Raw genomic sequence first — 20,009 nt, forward strand, 5'->3', positions numbered from 1 at the left:
TCAAAGTAAAAAGTAAGAGTAAAAAATTTCCCTCTGAAATGTAGTGACGTAGAAGTACAAAGTTGCATTGCAATGTCTAGTACTTTAAAATTGTACATAAGTTCAGTACTTGAGGAAATGTACTTTGTTACATTCCACCATCCGCTATCTTAAATTGTGAAATTATAATTGTGTAGAGGCCAATAATAAGACAAGAATATTATATTAGACAGTTGTGGTTCTTTACTGCACTACATTGTGTACTATGCACCCGAGGCTTAGAATAATGTACAAGATAAACTTCATGTGGAAATGCTTCCATAATATCAGGCATTCAGAAACATTTAATGTGGAATGTAACTTTTTTTATATAGTCAAGTTTCTCTTTTATGCCCCTCAGGTCCTATTTTATTGTGCTATATGTGAATGCTGTAAATTAATTACATGTGATTTTATGTGACTATGTGTTAACTACTCTGTGCTGCAATTTCAGCCAGGTCTCTCTTGTAGAAGAAATAATGTTTCTCAAGAGACTTCCTGGTAAAATTAAGTTTAAATACATAAATAAAATAAATAGTTCCCAATGCAGGAACTGACTGAACATTAAGGTGTCTCACAGTTTTCATACTCATTATATAGAAAGTGCTGATTACAGGTCGTATCAAGTCAAAGTTGAGTTTCGCAGCCCATAAAAACTACAATAATTAACATTAGGGGTAACCGTGAGCTTCCAACACTGTGAATAAAAGACAAAAGCTTAATAAGTTTGGATCATATTTTTTATTGAAAATGTACATCAATGGAATTAAACTAAAGTAAGATATTGAATAATTTGTAGTGTGGGAGAGTTTTTGACTACAGGAGGTGATGACTGATACTAGAAAAATGTATGGCATTTGCTGACACCAAAATGTTACTTTACACTCAGAGTCACATCCAAAGATCATAGGTAATAAACAACAAGTCTCCACTTCAATACACAAAATATATCCTTATAAATTATATAAATGCATGAGTATTGTTTTTAATACTCCTATCTGGGATTCAGTTCAACTCCACCTTATACTAATATTTGGCAAAAAGGGAGCTGAAATCATAGGACAGAGCAAATATACATTAATAATATGCACCATTTGAAGAAAACAGCAATGAAGTTAAACTGGACTGCATTTGAGTTATTAGGGGATAAAAACAAGCAGGTCAAAAAGGTCAAAGATCACAGCGGTAAGGAAACAAAAAGATGCATGCAAAATATAGAATAGGCCAGTGAATATTAAAGCACAATGTGTAATAAAAGGCCATTACATGTGACCTCCATGGTATTCAACAGTGACATGTAAACATGGGCACCATCAAATGACGTATAAAATATTGCTTTGGCTTTTGCATGATTATGACTCTAATTTAATTTAGCTGTTTAATTTTGATGTTCAGAAAACCTGGAATCAGGAGATTTTCATTTAAAACTTAACTAAATTCAAGAAAACAACATGACTACACATTATACTGTACTTCATGACACATTACACATAGTGCATTAAGTGCTTCTGTCCTTGAGAAGTTTGTTATTAATCAGCAAGCCTTGATGTTTCAGTAGCATTTTATTCCTTATCGCTTTGTATTAAGAATCCTATTGAAAAGATGAGTGCATAGTGCAGGTCACTGCTATTTTGTTTCAAGTAAATATTAAATGATGATTTCACCTATGAGTCCTGTAAATGTCTGAACCCCAACTGATGACTTCTATTAACTACAAGAGTCTCTTTATATACATTAAGACATAATAGCAGATTTAAACTGTGCCTGGTACCCAACCTGCCTGGGTTTAGAGCTTCGTTAGGTGGTCAGAAATACCATGCGAGTCCACATAAGGCCATATTCAACAAAAGGAGATGCGATGGGGAGAATAAAAAAGGTTCATACAGCGAGGAAAACAGGAAGAGGTAAAGGGTGCTTAGTTCTTGCTGAAGCTGCAATCCCCTCTTCAGGTGGTCAAGACAGATTAAAAGAAGCTAAAGAGACAAAGAGAAAGAAAGCCGGCAGTTAGAGAGGTGGCAAAGCAGAAACGCTTACAAAAACATGATTCAAGCTTGAGATTTAGAAGTGCATCTGATATCAGGTAGAAAACAGATTTAGGTTTGATTATCATAAATACAAAGTTAGGTGGTAAAATCCCCAGGATCATAGTCGTTCAAACGATACATTAAGCATAAAATCGTGAGATTGTGCCCACTGATGATGCTGCATGATTTTTTAAGCAGTGAATTAAATTTGTACAATGTGTTAAGTCCACATGATTGTCTTCTTATGGATGTAAATGCAATCCAAATATGACAAACAAACAAACAAACAAACAAGTGCACATGTAATCTCCATCACAACTGAAGTGGAAAGGGTGTTAGTCACAGCAAAACACAGTACACATATAAACAAAAGCGGAGGCAATAAAGCATGAATTAGATTGCGGACGGTGAGGTTAGAGCTGCAGTGAAACACAGATACACATTAATCAATATTATAGCAGAGCAGGTAATGATTAAGAAACCCTGAAGGATGGGGTCCACAAAGCCTCTGGTCACATTTGAGGTACTCAGTGCCCACAAAAGCTGGTCCCTTAGCAAAGCTTGAGGGCTGAGGACCTACTCAGTGCAGAGCCAGGGATTACTGCAAAGGAAAGTGAAACCACACAGACCAGTAAGCTGAGGATTAGGAGGAAGGAATGGCTCTTTCTCCTGATGTATTTTGACCCTGGTATCATGTGGAAGCAAAGTGTTTTTATGCAGCAGTGTCTTCAATCAAAGATAATTTTCCTCTTTCATAAGACAATAAAAGCAACCTTGAACTGGTAAGAAAAATTAAAAAACTGAGGTTAACAGATGCTCTGTGATTCTGAGCACAAAGAAATAAACATACCTGAAGATTTTCAATAGATAGGACCATGACGCAACAAGAAATCTGGACTTTGAGAGGTTAACCAAAGCTGTGAGAAGACTTGGGACCACACTGTCCTCTACAAATACAGATGTGAGTGACGGGGCTCTCCTCAGAGTAACGCTTATTGGCATCAACATTCATTCACTCTCATGTAGACTTGGACATTGTTTTTGTCTCAATGAACAACAATCAACTGAAACTTCGTCATGCAAATCAAGCATACCCACTTTCCACATTTGGGGTTATTAGACTTTCATCTTATCTCCTAGTTTACAGCAATATTTGTCATACACAATGATTATGGCTACAGTTGTAATATTTGGTGAAAAATTGGCCTTTATTTTCTTTTGAGATAATATTTCTTTTATGCGTAACACTGATACAAACAAAACTGGTCCCTGCAGGACAATGGACAGCATGACGAATGATTTTGAAATGTGCCTTCATAAGTAAAATAAAAAGAAAGTTACAATTGCACTGACAACATTAATATATAGTTAAAAAACATCACATTTGTGTATTAAAAAAAGTGCAAATGTGAAAGCTAAGACAAGTATGCACATAACACATGACAATGAATGAGGTATGGGAGAAGTGGCACAGAGATTAGGCTCACAACTACTCATGCATGAAGCTGAAGTGAAACAGCATCAGCAAAGGGATATTATACCACAAACAAATTCAATCTCAAATTCAGTTCTTATTGTAAGTCTAAAGTATATATGGCTGAGGTAATAATTAATGGAAGTTTTAAAGTTATATTCCTCATGAAATAAAACCCCCTTTTTGATACTATTTATGGTTTCTGCAATAGTCATTCAATGTATTTACATTCTGTAATTATCTCTCTATATAATATAGTCTTCTTTGTTAGTGGCGGGGTCCGCCATTCCCAAGGTGGATTCATTTTGCCTTCACACGCACCAGGGATTAGAAGGAAAAGATGCATGCATGTAATCTATTGTAATTTTATCTCATTGATATCAGCCTCACCATTTACTGTTCACTCGCCTACAGCCTTGTCAGATCTGTATAAAGTTACTGCTACTTCTACTTTACTGCTGCTACTTCACAGTAAAAGCGCTCAACTGATGAAACACGGGGTGGGCTTTTATTGTGAAGCAGTCACAGGAAACGCAATGTAATAATGCTAATAGTGATTGCTAATCAAAAATGCATCTACAAAAAAATTGCTCATGGCATGATGGAAAACATACGATGGCTGTTAACGGATACACCGGTTGCTCTTTTGTTGTATTCCTGACAAAGTAGCAGCTCAACGAGCTCTGCTGTTACCAGAGTAACCAAGGGTGTTGGCAAATCAACCAGGACTGAAATCTTAAGGATTATAACTTTAAACGAATAACAAACTAGCTCAACCCCAAACCAATGACTAAATTACGAACAAGTATGTTGGTAATTGTTGTTTCCAATCTCAAGGTAAGTAGTTATTTCAGACACTGTTACATGGGGTTTGTAAAATGGATGATCACTAAGATGATTGCTGCCCTTTAATCTGAAGATGGATCAGTTTAATACAACATTTACTTAATCCACCCTTGCATCAATCCTCATCTGTGTTAATTATTACTTCTTTTTAAATCTACTGCAGATCTTTGACCACACACACACACACACACACACACACTCAGGTCCCACTGTCTGATGCATGTTTCACTTTAGCTTCAATACATTTCTGCCCATCACAACAGTAGTCATGTATGTTAATATTTAAAAAAAGCTCACTCCATCATGCAAAGAATCACTGAATATAAAACAAATATGGAATGCATTTTTTTGTAAATTTGTATAAAAAGACAAGCTGAATAATTGCTTGTACAAACCATTTAATAGACAAGCTCCATTCAGCAAAACAAAAGTGATGTCAAACTGATAGCAATGCCCAGCGTCTTCCAGAGAGCATGTGGAGGGTTCAATTATGGGGAGAGGGTGAGGGTGGGGAAGGGGTACTGTAAAGGATGATGGGGTGGAAACTCATTCACAGCAGGATGGCCACAAGGGAGTACTTTTTCTACAGGAATCCTAAGCTGGAAATGAGAGAGAAGGGCTGTTATTGCTTTCTTTTGAGTTAAAACATCATCACGACACACACTGTTTCACATCGGCGACATCACATCAACATTAGTGACCAGATGGCATTTAGAGGAGATCATGCTTTCAAGGCAACAGAGGTTAGGGTGCAAGGACAGTCGTCTACTTCTTGGAATCAGACGAATAAATTATTTTTTTCTTTTTAGAGGTTTTGTCACGCCCTTGAGCTTTAAACAATGTGTCTGATTGTCTTCCTTGTTGCTCAGTATCTTACTCATCAAACAGCAGCTTGTTTTCATCTATTTTAACAGTCCTGAGCTGCTTGAGGAGTTTACAGATTGCTAGACAGATGTCTTCGTTCACTTCTACCCTCCCCAGCGGTTGAGTCTCAACAACATCTCTCTCTCTGTTGATTTGGCTTTTGTATCCACTCAAGAGGGAGGGGTGGAAGAGGGGGTCGTCATATGGCTGCGAGATCAACAAAACATGTCATCTCTATAAACAGAGATGGGCCCTGAGGCTATTTGCTGCTCTGGTGTGACCTGTTAGTCTCAGTTCAGCCTTGAATGGCTCTTTGTGTGATTGCTGGGGCGGGTGGGGAAGGACTTGGGAGAGCCACAAAAAAAGAGACTGTTGTGGATTTAGGGAAGCAGATGGGGCAGTACATCAAATGGGTGTGTGGGGATCTAATAAACTGGTTGATTTAGAAGCTGGTACAAGGACGGTAAACACTGCCAGCTTAAGGATATGATTGACACAGATGTTACCAATGACATACTGCAGGCCTGCAACAAAATATCTGAATTATTGCACCCATTTCTCAGACTGTATCACATTTAAATAACTTTAAAGAGCAAATTAAATGGATGTGAATTAAGATAATAGTTTTAACAAAGGTTCATTTGATTGTGTTTAAATTCAAATGTGGAGATGCAGAAAGGTAGTTGTGTGCACAGCCCGTTCTATATTTTTCAGTCCAATAAAGTTTTAGGACCTTTAATCCAGTGTGCAGATTCTCTTTTCCTAAATTCTAATTTGGGTAATGATTTATTACTATATTGTATTTTAGAATAATTCTTTATTTGTGTGCATGTAATAAATTAAAAGGTTTGTCTAGCCAATCAATGACACCTAATTTATGGTTATATTTTGTTAGATTGTTGGTGGTGTAACTCAAGAAGGCAGTCTTACCAGAAAAGGTGCCTCATGCAGCATGCAGCAAGTGTGGGAGGAGTTAACTGGAAAACATTATGGATGCAACATAGGTGACACATGCACTCACAGGACAGATTCACATCTACACAACAAGCAGTAATCAATAACTGTGTCTTCTGGGAACTGAAGAAAACACTGACTTAATCCTGAAAGTTAAATACAGATACATACTTATTATTAACACTAGTCAGTTTTAATCAGTGACCCACAGACAAAGTTGCACAGCTGCCCCCTTTTAGAAAGAGACATTTTTCCAGGCAGAGCTCATAATAGGAAGACGTGGCTGTGTAGAAAAGAAATGAACAGGGAAGAAAATAAAGCAACAAGAACCTTCTCAGTGCAAGTGTCTTCTTCCTTTTCTAACAGGCACAGCGTCACATCAGCTTCAACACAAAACCAGGAGTTGATTACCAACATGAAGGGACCAAACACGTCAACAGCACACTACAACCATAGTTGAACACATCTGGCTGCCTCGAAGCGTGAAACATGTTGTGGAGAACAGTGTCATACGCTCACGATTTAATGAAACTATTGATGTAAACTGGGAAGAACAGAATTAATGTCAGATATACCAGGAAAAGTTCATATCGTAGATTCATTAAAACCAGAGGAGTGGCCACTGTGACTACAATAGAACTAATGGGATGGAGGAAAATTGTCAAATAGTTTCCATGACGCAACTAAAACAATTATGAAATGTTCCTTCATTTATCAGCTCCCTTTCAAGTTAAGGGAACTGTCCAGTAATTGTTAACAGAGTTGCAAATAAAATAAAGTTATTTACACATATCTGTTCCAAGTATTTCTGATGATTACTGATGATTTCTGACTGGAATTCACTCGTCAAACTATGCTGGCAGTTGGCAACGTTTCAACTATTTTAGATGAGGATCGTTAGTCATTTTCACCAGTCTCTCCCCCTCTCTGCTCCTCTTATTTTTCCACATTGGTGATGATAAATTATGAATTCTGGTCAGCTCTCAACATATTCTCTGTTATTGTATGGAGGGTAAACTGGAGCATTCATCTGCCTCCCGGAAATAAAGAGCAGAGTGAGAGTCTGAGAGAATTCTTAGGCGTAGCCAGAGCCTTTAACTACTGTACACATTAAACTATACAAATATCAGGTGGATTATTATTGAGTGGTGAAAGAGAGCACTTGATGATATTAGCAGGACGTACCAAAATGAAGTTCTGTCTACAGCACGTGGAATAAATTAATTTGCATTTTTGTGAGGATACAGCTACATATTTTAGTCTAATGCACAATGTAAGGACCCTTTACCTCAAACAACTTCAGCAATGGTATTCACGTACTGATGTGTAACACAAATCTTGAGGGCAATAATATTTGGCCTTGTTCCTCCCAGTTTCACAGTATCCAGATGTTTCCAATCCTCATACAACTGGAGGTGGTCTCCTGCACCTAAGATGTAAGGATAGACGTAAGGAAGGCACAGGAGGAAGAGAACAATACTTACTTTTTCCTCTCTTTTTCCCTCTTGAGTGTGGTAGAGCCCCCTGCCTGCTGGGCTTGGTTCTGCAAGAGCTCTGCAGCAGTCTTTTTCTGTTTGAACATGTTGAGCTCGTCGTCCAGGGACTTCTTCTTTTCCTCCACTTTCTTTTTCTCGTCCTGGTGGAGCTTCTTCAAACGGTCAAACTTCTCGTGCAGCTATGTGGTGGCGACAAAAGAAACAATGCTTTGTGTTATTCAAGACAAGAGCAGAAACTTCCTTAAACAAAGACTAGTGCACAATATTTCAGGATGGGGTAGCATCCAAGTTTAATGATGATACCTCTTTCTCTGCTTCTTTGAGCTCAGCCTCCTTCTCTTTGACTCTTTGGACGAACATTTGCCTCATTTCTTCTTCTTTCTTCTGCAGCTCACCCATGAACTCGTTCCTCTTAGCTTCATACGTCTCCTGAAGACTGGCATAGAAAAAAGGAGAAAGGGGATAAAAATGAATAGCAGAAACATTGAACACTGAACTACACACTGTACAACACACCAGATGCAGCGACTTTTCCACATATAAATTTGTCAATTTGTTCTTATATAAGTTGCCAAAGAGACTACCTACTACCACATTTCTGTTGTTTGTTCTTAACATTGCTGTGTGGGTTGAAGTGCAGAACATGTCTCTCTTATTTTCAAAGCCTAGCGTTATCCAGTGAAGCATCTGTTTTGTTGTCAGACTCTGAATATTGACTCACAAAGCAAACGGAGAGAAATGTTGTGGATGACATATTCATTATAAAATTGAGCTGAAGTTACTTTCTCTTCTTTTTAGGTAGACTGAGATGCATTTCTCATTTAATGTTTTGATTGTTTGGCATAATTATATACTAATTTCATGTAGGCCTACACCTCAGTAAAAATAGGGTGTGATTATAGCTGTGATTTGGTGTCAAAGCAGAGGGGGAGAAATGTTGTGCATCACATTCTTGTTGTAAAATTGATTTGGAGTTACTTTATCTTCGTTTAGAATCCATTGAATCTCTCATTGAATATTTTGATTATTTGGCATCATTACAGTTACTCATTTCATATTATGTAGGCTACACCTTAGTAAAACAACCTAAATAGGATGTTATTATAGGCTATTATTGGCTCACTTTGAGTACAGTTTGTAGTGACTTGCAGTTTTGATATTAAAGTTTCTTACAAAGAAAAAAAGTTTTTCGTGCTATTTGTTGTTTTGACTGGTGTTTTAATGCGTTGAATCAAACTCGGTCTAAACAGCTACACATGCCACATATTTGGTATAAAATTAAAGAGTTTTGTTTAAATGAACACAACTTGTGATTGTCAATTTCTTTGTTTTTGAGATAGAGTTGTTTGTAATTGGAAAATGTTCATTTAAGTGAGGGTTCTCAGTGAACTGCAGCAACATACTAGAAATCTACTGGGGTCTAGAGGGTTAATAGAGAGCAGAGTAGAAACAAGCAGATGTAGATGGAGAGCAAGAAGATAAAAGATAAAAAAACACAAGTCCAGCTGTATGAGAGCTGTCTCGAGTTTACTACCTGAAGGGCTTGCTGTCAGGGTCTGTGTCCTTAAAGCCCATCTCCTCCAGCTTGCAGCGGCGGTAGAGCTCATAATGACGCGTGTGAGTCTGCTCTCGCAGGTCCTCCATGTTCACTCTGATCAGCATTTCTCGCAGTTTGACGAAGTCACAGTGATTCTCATTTTCCACTATGAGAGACACATCGTAGTGACACATGCATGTTTTACCCAACACATCAGATGGCAACCTTTTCACTATGGATTATGTAATTGGCAATATGTGTAGAGTAGCAGAAAGAGACACTAGCATCACTCAAAGTTTACATTGACTGACTTAACCCAGTTTTACCAGCAGTGCCAGTTCAAAACAGAATAGTGTTCATGTCCTGTGGCTTGTCTATTGATTTTGTTACTGGACTGAGCTAAGCACCACACTCGCACAGATTATGTGACATCAATGACTGAGATTAAACTGCTGACTTTCAGCTTTAGGGATGTTTGAGGGTGTTCATATCCATATTGGGTAACAACAGTAACAACAGCGTAGAAATCGTAGCCCTATTTACCCTGGGGGGTTGTGTATAAAAGGGCTACAGTTTCTACACAGATCATTGGATATGGATGTATACACCCCTAAAATTAATGCTAAAGCACCACCTCAGGAGGTGACAATACATTTTAAATTCAATTTGCTGGAGTACAAAACTAGAGCTGCAACAGTTAATTCAGTAGTCAACATTTATTCTGCAACTATACTTTGATAATTGCTAATCATTTAAGTTATTTATGCATGCAAAAATGCAGACCATCTGTGGTTCTAGCTTCTACAATGTGAGGATGTTCTGCTTTTTTCTAATATCTTTGGGTTTTGGACTGTTGGTCGGACAAAACAAGACATTGAAAAGATCTCACTTTGAGCTCTGGGAAATTTTGATGAGCATTTTAATCTCATCTAAATCTCACTACTTTGACCAAGCGATTAATCAAGAAAATAATCTGCAGGTTAAATAACTGTAAATTGCAGCCCAATACAAACCAACCAACCCCAAACTCTCCACATCCTTATGGATTGCACTGCATTTAAGCTGTGTGCTGGATAGGCCTAGTCCTAGCAAACAACCGGCACACGTAGACACACACACTTCATGATAACATCATACAGTTTAAAGCTGTACAGTTTGAGGCTGGAAAAGTATCAAATAGCTTAAGATCAGATTAGTGTAATATGAGCTTCGCCACATTTCAGATACTCGTATGAGCTAATATAAGTATTGTGGCTCCATTATGGATTGATCTAGTCAACAACAAATCTACTTGGTCAGTGACATACAATTTCGAAATCTGTAAGAGCTAAGAGCTGCTGCAGCTCTAACATACAGTATAATGGCAGATAGAGTGCTGAAGCTAAATGAGGTTATTTCATTGGTTATCAACTAGTTTGCAGCAGCCGAGGAGGAATGGTAGGGGGTAGCTGCAGTAGCTCTGACGAGTAGGAGCACAATCTCATTTCCTGTGTAGGATGTGACCTAGGCTTACCCTGAACCGTCCCCCAAGGGTACTGCCGGGCCTTCACCATCTTGTTACCAATCTTCACTTCCTCCGTGCTCCCCACTACGGCAAATGGCAAATGGCTCTGTGGAGCAGAGGGAAAAGCAACGTTGGTATACTGCCAAACACACCTGAGAGCTCTGCGGATTCTCCTCAACTAAACTGCACATATACATGCTGCAGCTCTGCTAATATTTCATTACTCAAACATCCAAAAGTATTACTGCAACTATCTCATTCATACATCAGGTATCAGGACAAAACCTACACATAGCTAAGTATACATTCCTAAGTTAACATCACAAAGAAAACTAAGAAAAATGCAATACTTCTATTTACAAAACCTGACCATTAAGAGCTAATTTTCACAGACACCTAGAAACAGCTCAAAACAGCCAAGAGGCAACGGTCTAACACAGGGAGAGTCAAGGCATTTCCACAGATCAGGCCTCATAAACAACCAAGTGAGCCTTGGCTCATCTGTCAGTGAGCACAGGCCCTTTCCCACACTGCAGATTTCCTGCAGAGTTAGATGGCTGATTGTGCTCCTCTGAACACACTCCTCCCTGCATGGGGCGGCTTCCTGACAGTCTGAGCAGACACAGACGATGCCTGTCCTGATTCTACATCACATGTTGTTTATGCCAGTATTACAGAATTTATGTTAAAATGTACAAACAAGAGATGTGTTGAGTAAACCATTGTATGTAGATTAAAATGAGGATTCAGTCTGATCAACATGACCTTACACATCATCTCTAATATGAACTAAGTAATATGTTCGGTGTAAAAGTATGTGATGTAGATAGAAAGCCAGTTGTGATCCTTACGTTCATGGTGGAGTTGATCTCTGCCACAGACTCGTCATCAGTTGGGAACTGGTAGATCTGCACTCCGTTGCTGACCAGCTCACTGGTGATTTTGATTTTGAACTTGGCCAGCTCACTCTTGGAGATGGCGTCCGACTTGGCAATGATTGGGATAATATTGACCTGCAGAAATGAGGAGAGATTTAACGTAGGCTGACACAATGACAAGGTGCAGAGAAAGTTTTCAGATATGCAGCTAAATATAGAGCAGCTTCAAGCTATCTGTCAGTGGCAACTTTTCCTCACCACCATTTGTGCAGTTCCAAATTTGGAAAAGAGTTGATGTATTTTTAAAAAGGACCAAAAGGTTAAACACATTACAAATCAAATAATTCTGGTCTTTTAGAAATAGTAGCTCCAACTGAACAACATTCTGGTTTAGTAACAGAATAAAATACACCTATACCTATTGCTTTTATACCCCTTACAATCACTGTTTGTCCAGGATAATAGTAGTAATTTAAAATAAAATTTCATAAAAGGAAAGGGTGCTGAATAACCTGTGCTCTCTACTTCAACACATTGCTCTGGCTCCAGGACCTCTGCAAATCAGGTCTTTGTGTATTGCAGACAATTACACATTCTTAAGCACAGAGATAAAAATAGTAAATGGAGCAAAGGGAGCAGTAGGCTTCCATCTCCTGCTCCAGATCACTTAAAAGCTCTCCAAACATGGTGTTAATAGTCAGACTCAGTTGATTTCAACAACATTTATGCTATCCATGCTATCCAAACAGAAAGGCAGGGTCATTCTCATATATGCACAAGTGGCTGATGAAAAATGAGACTTTCACTCCCACACAACTATTTTCTATGTGCCCTGTCGCCTACACAATCCCAAATTATTTGCTCTCCAACTCGGGGCCCCTTTAACTAACAGGAGGGCATGCTCCGGGTCATGTGAACAAAAATACTTTACTGCACCCCCAACGTCTTGCTCAAGGACACTTCAGCAGAGTATGTGAACCCCCCCCCCATGGATAAGCAGAGGAGGCTCTGCTCTGGATGATGCTGTTGTGAGCACTTGCCAGAGGGCACAGCTGCTCTGGCAAACACTGAGCCGACTCTTTGTACAAAAGCCAGGAGGTCCATGCAAATAAGCTACTGTGGAAAAGACCTCACAAAAAATGAGGCAGCAGTCACTGAGCCGACTGCATTTCACAGCTGACCTACGCCGACGCAGTTACAAGACCAGAGCCAATTTGCATGCAGGCAGATGCCCTGGAAAAGGTTTATGAGCCATGACTAGAGTAGATGGATCAAATGCTGCAAACAGCATTCAACACAGTGCCAAAGGATTTACCTACAGTATATCTATGACACGCAGTAAGTACAGTAAGTCTATCCATGTTCGTAGGTATTATTTAATAGCTGTTCTTTAACATCAGTCTCCTGCAATGCAACTGTACTTCTCACTTAATGCTAAAAAATAACAGACACACACCATGGCTATTACATTTCTGAATCTCGCACAATTTCCAATAAACTGCATGATGCTTTTATATTACAAGAGGCATTATTAAACCCTAACACTAGCTGGAATTGATCTGGATCTGATGGAAAACACCCAGAATAGAAAGTGGGTCTCTGAGTAAATTATCCCTCAGCTCAACAAATCAACAAAAACAAATTCTTCTTTGAAACTTTGAGACATAAAAATTGCTTCTTGCTGATGATAACAGTTTGAAGCGAAGCTCACCTTGCTATCAAGTTTCTTCATGGTCACCAAGTCCAGGGATTTGAGCGAGTGTCCCGTGGGAGCGATGAAGTACAGGCATGCGTGAATGCGGGTGTCATGGTAGCTGTGTAGCGTGCGCTTGATTTTCAGCTCCTCCTGTAGATATGCTTCAAACTGGGCGTCAATGAACTCCACAATAGACTTGTAGCTGTCAGAAAAGGGAGAAACATGAAGGAAATTTGAGTATTTCTTTCCATACTGTTTATTAAAACATGTCCTGTTCTGCTACTAAAGAATACACAGTGTTTTTAGAGTAATCTGCATCTGTGCAAAGTTACACTATATCAAAAGTGTAGCGACACTGACTGGATATAGATACACTGCCCTTTAAAAAGGTTCCTCCTTATGCAGCCAAGAAATGCAGACTTCTTTTGCCCAAATTTGAATTTGGAGGAAACACACGGAGTATTCTTTGAGGCCGGCGGTATCACATGCCTCAAGTAATGCTTGTACTACTGTGAAATGCTGTACTATTGAGTCACACAACAGCATTTACAGTTTGCGACAAAAGCTGACGGTCTCCTGCATCACCTTTGCTTCCATATTCTTGAATCGATTTTACTAATGTGCTAATGTTTGTCTAGAGTGTTTTGAAATTTTGGTAGAAACAGCACCAATATAAAAAGTAGGATAACAATGACATTTATTTTGTTTAAATAATGAAAACACATTCTTGTTGGCCTTTTCCACTTCACTTCTACATAAACATAAATATAAATGGACTCAGTATATCCACAGAGTTTTTCAAGGTTTTCAGCTGGGAGGCATTTAGGCGATGCTCATCAACTCCTAAATTTGGGAAATGTTATGAAACCACATTTTTTCCCCCAGGTATTTGTGTTCAGTTAGTTATCCACCACCAGTAAAAATATGGTTTGATCCAAACCACTAAAAAAGCCACAGTAGGGTGTTAAAATTTGCAGCCAGGCATAAATAATTTGCTTTTGATAGGAGCCCAGATATGTTGCTAAAATATTCACTATTGACATGCTATATTGTTTGCCAATTGTCCACCGTGTGTTGCAGTAAAATGTCACAACTCATACTGTAAACTTCACCTATCATGGAACTTACGCCTGGTATTTACACAACTTCCTGGTTAACACTTAATTTTGGAAGGTTGATGGAATCCATCCTCAGGTTTGGTCTCTGTGAGGACAGATGGTCTCATTTGGTTGAAGGTCCATTTGAGAAGGTCTAACTACCACATGTTTAGCGTTTTACTTAATAAATGATAAATCTTCAAAATGGTCATTCATTTTTGAATCATCATCTCAAAATGATACGTGTTATAGAAAATAGACGTACGAAAAAAGATTTTTGACCCCATGCATTGAGGACTACGGGAAGCTTCAAAAGCATCCACCCTTCCTAGTACACACATTAACAGACACAAACACAGAAAAACACACAACTTGTGAACACACTGTAGGATATTCTGCCAGTGGCAGTTCACATTACTCTGAGTATGTGCTTGTGTAAAATGCAGTAAGTCCATGTTACTTCCTCTATGATTGGTAATTTGATACTAAACAAAGTGTAAAACCTGGAAACAACCATAGCCTTCCCATTAGAGAGCTTACATGACATCATTATCACCCTGAACTTACCTCAGGAGCAGAGTCAGCAACTACACTGTGGATGCCAGGCTTGGTAACAGTATGTTATGTTTGATGAAATACTTCCAGTCTACAGCATCTAAAATCTTTTTTGACACCAGAAAAAGCCTCGGTGCTGTGCCAGGAAAGAAAGCATCTACCTCTGGTCTCTGTTTTTAGAAGTTGATACTATGAAACTGCTGAGGAAACTACTCGAGATGTAGACTTGATTCTGCGTCCAAAGGGTACGTTTGCAGGATTGGGACTGAAGGAAACCTGAGCTCCGAAAAGGCTCAGAGAGAGTCATTATATGTCAGGAATGTTGTGTTCACAATCAAGTGTGAATTTCTGCTATTGCTCACAAAGACAAAGCCTGTCAGTAACAAAAGAACGGTATAAAAGAAACCAGGTTACTAAGATCAGACTTTTTCCTCTCTTAAAGATGTGACAGTTATCCAGACTGCTTTACCTGTCTTCTTTGTTGATCTGGTCTCCGAAGCCCACGGTGTTGACGACAGTGAGTTTGAGACGCACGTTACTCTCCTGGAGTTCATAGGTGTTGGACTTGAGAGTGACTCCGGGCTGGTTGTGCTGAGTGGGCTCACCCTCAAACTTGGTGTTGAACAATGTGTCCATTAAGGTGGACTTCCCCAGACCCGTCTCGCCTGACAGCACAGAGAAAATGCATCATGTTACTGGTTTCCACAAACCTTGATCTTGAGTTCAGTCAGCTGTTGTTTTTTTTTTACATCATTTAAATCAATTACGTGGTTTCCTTCACACTTAACTGTCCTTTTCACTGCAACGTACATGGTAATGTCTATCATTATACCCTGCATACTTCCAAATCAGCAGAAATTGAATTCTATTGAACCTTTTTATTTTGTCAGCTTCTGATAAATGTGTGTTCAAGCACATCAGACACTTTTATTGACAACCTATTTAATGGAACTAAAAAAGAAAGCCTAAAAACGGTGTCTAATAAAGTAAGAGTAGATTAAATGGGAGATTTTCAATATGCTTCAAACTAATATATATATATATATATATATATATATATATATATATATATATATATATATATATATATATATATATATATATATATATATATAAAAAAAATAAATTTTTCAAATGTACAGCCACAAAAAAAGCATTAGTAGCTGCTTATTTTCTGATGTATTCTGACATCTATTTACTTTTAGTGGCTGTCAGATGACTCAGATACAGAGCTCCCACTGTAAGAAATTCTATTTTTATTCATCACCGCCTGACCTACAGTCTAAGCATGTTAGCCCATTTTTGTAGGATATTTCTCACTATGTTCCTAATTTCCAATCTTTCCCCAAGAATTAAAAGTAACTGATGCATCTTGAGCTGCCTGTTTCTGAGCTCTGCTTAAGTCACTATAGAGAAGTCTCTCATGCTGAAGGCAATTTGGCATCTTGTTTGAAGAAACTGAGAGCCAAACTGGAAAGGATTGAAATCAAACCTCCTGAAAATCATAAATAACAATAAAAAAAACCCTGTGCAGAAATGTCAGTCATCCTTTAGACTAATGAAACCCATTCATCTCCACATTTTTGAGACTACAACCAATTTATAAAAAACAGAGATCACATGCCTTTGCCTCAAGTAATGCTTGTACTACTGTGAAATGCTGTACTTGTGAGTCACACGACAGCATTTAGAGTTTGCATGTTATTAGTCTCCTGCATCATCTTTGCTTCCATATTCTTGCACGGACTGTGCTAAAAATTAGCTTGTTAAAATTATTGACCTTTTCCACTTTTCATTCCTACACAAATATAAATGGACTATCCACAAAATAGCAGAGAGGTTTCCAGCTGGGAGGTGAGTCAAACCACTAAAAATGGCCACTAGGCATCAGCGAAATCTTTAAAAATATAGACCCAGATTGTAGTACTGTAACTAGACCTCTAAATAGCAACAAAATAGATAGCATACAAGGTCTTATAGAAATAGAAATTTTCAACATTCGCTACTGCTCTCTAACCAGTAGTAAAATATTAAAAACTGGAGCAAAATGATATAGCATCACCATCAGAAATTTGATCTACAAAATATCAGTCTAGAAATCAGAGCTTAAAAGCATTTGCATATCTGTGTGCACAACACATTTGTGTGTGTGCCATAGCCTCCTCTCTGTGTATACTAAAATTAAGAAATCTAAAGGGGGGGGGGGCAAAAGGCAGAGCAAAAGAAAACACTGCCAAACAATTGGTTGCCCATGTGCCCCCGAAACAAGATGATTCCAAATAGCAAGAACTGTTGTAGCCAGCACTCACTGATACAAATGTAATGGAAAAAATCAGTATAACACAATACAATGAGACAGCACCACAAACTATAGCCTTAAAAATTACCATAAAGTTGAATCAAGGCCTCTCCAAAACAGCTTCAACACAAACTGAACTTCATCTCCTCCATAAAGCTCGAGTTTATTGCAGGACTGTTGCTCCTAATAAACTGACAACTGAGTGTATGTGTGAGTGAATAATTCTTGCACTTAATGAAGCTGAAGTGACTTGTTTTGTCAATATAAAATCTAACGTACAGGCAAATAATTCTGACTGTCTGACAAATCCTGCAAAAGGCTTGTACTCTGTAAGTTGTTAACAGTCATGCTGATGAATAATGTCATAATAAAATCAAATAACTACCTGCAGACATTTCTGAACTTCCTATCTGAATCCAGACCAACTTCCTCATCATGTTAACCAATGCTGAGTGGCCCAGAGGAATCTAAGCAGGTCGAATACTGAACAATATGCTGTGCATCTTGTGGAAAAGCCTGACTTTCAATGAAGTAAATAAGTCGTCTTCTAGCCTAAGGGGAGAGAGGAAAAGCATTTTTATGCATGATACACTCACCAACACAGAGGATGTTAAAGCAGAATCCGTGGTTGACAGACTTGTTGACCAGCTGGTCAGGCATGCTGTCAAAGCCGACATGGCCTGCCAGAGGGACAGCACGAGCACCTTCACCCTAAAAACAAAAGAAATCAACTTAAAACATCAGCTACATAGCTGATGACCACTGACCACGTTATGCATTAGTATGCCTTGTTAAGGCACTCACGCCTGTAAACATGCACTGGATTCTCTATAATTAACATCTACATCTCAGTGATTGTTGAAATGCTGGAGAAATAACATTAAATTACCAAATAACACTTGAATCGCCACACTTTCTACCATATTTGATCATGTTAGTTTTTGAGACTGACTTCAGGTGCAGTGTAGCTCACTTCCTGTTTCCTGAGCTGTAACTTTCTGCCCACAGATGAGACAGTTACAAACCACAATGTACATATATGGGGAAAAAAATTGCAGTTCATGTCAAAATAACTGTAAAAACAACACTGTGTTTCTGTGGTGTCACTTTAACTTGAACCCTTAAACTCCCTATTTTTGTCTGGTTGCACTTCCATTCACTCTACTATTACACTGTTTGTACACAGTCTCTAGACCAGAGAAACACCAAAGTGTAAAAGCACTGTTGTTACATGTGTGTGTGGGCGTGTGGCTGCTGGTGAGCATCTCCATCTCTGTGAAACTCATTTCTGCAGCCTGCGTCTACATTATGAGGTGCAGGAAAGCAAAGAATTTAGATTATATGGCAAAGCAAGCCAACCTGCCATTATGTGGCTTTACATAACACAAATGTTGCTTTCCAATGTGGCATAAGCTTTGAGAGAAAAACATTCCGTTTGAGGGTCAATTTAAAATGACTGGACTAGCTGATGGTACTGGACAGTTGTGGATTATTTGGATAGTTGAAATTGGGTTTAAACAGCTGAGGGAGTATTTGGAAAACTGGGGGTAATGTGACTGGACAAACAGCCTTTCCTCTTCAGCTGCAAGTGCAACATTCCTGAAATCATTCCTGCTTTCCAAGACACTCACAGCCAAGTTACACACAGCGGGTTTTCATTCATTGAGCCGCAAAGGGATATCAAACTGCAAAACCTCGCTATTCTGAGCTCTGTCTCTCTCTCTGGGTGTAGCGGCTTCCTTTCCCCCCCACCCAAACAAAAACCAGGCAAACTTTACACACGCTTTTCAAAATGCAGGCCTAAAACTAACTAAAATCAGTTTAGTCCATATTTTCTATGAACATCAGACAACGCCCGACTGAAAGTTAACGGGACTTACATGAAACAACATAACGGAAATGAGCACCGTAGCTGTGCTGAAATGGGGCCGTTCAGAATGAATGGCCTTCCGATGGCTCTATAATAGGTTATCGTTTAAACATGAGCTAATACGGAGTCTGCTACACAGTATTTAAAATATTTCAAACGCACCATGTCGTTTGAAAAGCAGTTTTAGCTAACGATATCAGCACAGGAAATCTGCAGGCGTTAGCTTACGAAAATGAACACCGGAATGAAAATATTTTAACAGAAAGCTACGACTGAGCAGCCTGGGGCCTTTCTTTAAAATCGGCTATTTTAAACGACTTAAAAATGCATAATCAGATTCCTAATAGCTAACCGTAACTATACGTCATTTTGTTTAGCGACGTTACACTGAATTTCAAATATAACCACGGAAAGCGGGTGGTGACTAACTAGCTAACCTAAATGTATTCCAAACTGCTTTCTCTTACGTGACGCTAAAATTATATTTTTGACATTACTGAGGCTAGCAAAGCACATTTCGAGAGGTATGTGTAGTTACTGACAATGGCATCCTGAGTAAAACAGGCTACTCACCGCTTGCCTCGCTATCTCAGTTGACGCCATGGTAGTAGCAGTTAGCTGGAGGACGAAACCTCTGCTGCTCTCTGTGTTTAGCAAAGGGGAGCTGCACACCGTTGAAGTTACGCCGAAAGATGGCCTATTGGGAATGTACCACTGTTCAATAGGCTATTTCAGGTGCGATACTGTGATAACTGTGCTCACATTGAGTGTTTTTTAGTTAAGACAATTATAGACGCCGCAGACACTCCGGCTCGTGTAATTTCTTCCAAATAATTATGATTAAACACGAGCACTACCCACTGAGCTCCCCCACAGGATGCCTTCATGGTTTCGTCC

The 20,009-nt window shown here is 38.8% G+C and overlaps 1 protein-coding gene across 9 annotated transcripts; it reads right to left on the bottom strand.

Annotated features, from left to right (window-relative positions):
• Positions 1-740: 740 nt before the first annotated feature.
• sept6 (septin 6) lies at positions 741-19,828 on the bottom strand. Of its 9 annotated transcripts, none has more exons than XR_006378830.1 (12): positions 19,686-19,809; positions 17,839-17,953; positions 15,413-15,608; positions 13,307-13,493; positions 11,569-11,730; positions 10,727-10,823; positions 9,211-9,379; positions 7,980-8,112; positions 7,665-7,855; positions 6,511-6,563; positions 6,157-6,203; positions 741-1,991 (listed from the first exon to the last, which is right to left on the bottom strand). XR_006378830.1 is itself a non-coding variant. In XM_044204888.1 (11 exons), the coding sequence occupies exons 1-10, from the start codon at positions 19,713-19,715 to the stop codon at positions 6,200-6,202; spliced, it is 1,284 nt and encodes a 427-aa protein (XP_044060823.1). In that variant the 5' UTR covers positions 19,716-19,809; the 3' UTR covers positions 741-1,991; positions 6,157-6,199. The 9 variants fall into 9 exon arrangements, 7 of the variants coding, with proteins under 7 accessions (XP_044060823.1, XP_044060826.1, XP_044060822.1 ...); XR_006378829.1 differs by lacking the exon at positions 741-1,991 and adding an exon at positions 4,898-4,961; XM_044204888.1 differs by lacking the exon at positions 6,511-6,563.
• Positions 19,829-20,009: the final 181 nt, after the last annotated feature.

The sequence above is a fragment of the Siniperca chuatsi genome, linkage group LG8 (assembly GCF_020085105.1).
Source record: "Siniperca chuatsi isolate FFG_IHB_CAS linkage group LG8, ASM2008510v1, whole genome shotgun sequence".
NCBI classification, from domain to species: Eukaryota; Metazoa; Chordata; class Actinopteri; order Centrarchiformes; family Sinipercidae; genus Siniperca; species Siniperca chuatsi.

Bases quoted from the DNA above. Each gene is read 5' to 3' on its own strand.
- sept6 (XM_044204892.1), bottom strand. From the start codon at position 19,715: ATGGCGTCAACTGAGATAGCGAGGCAAGCG. The intron at 8,113-9,210 runs GTAGTAAACTCG...TTTCTATGCCAG, and splicing joins CCTGACAGCAAGCCCTTCAG to TCTTCAGGAGACGTATGAAG. The intron at 7,856-7,979 runs GTATCATCATTA...GCCACCACATAG, and splicing joins TCAAAGAAGCAGAGAAAGAG to CTGCACGAGAAGTTTGACCG.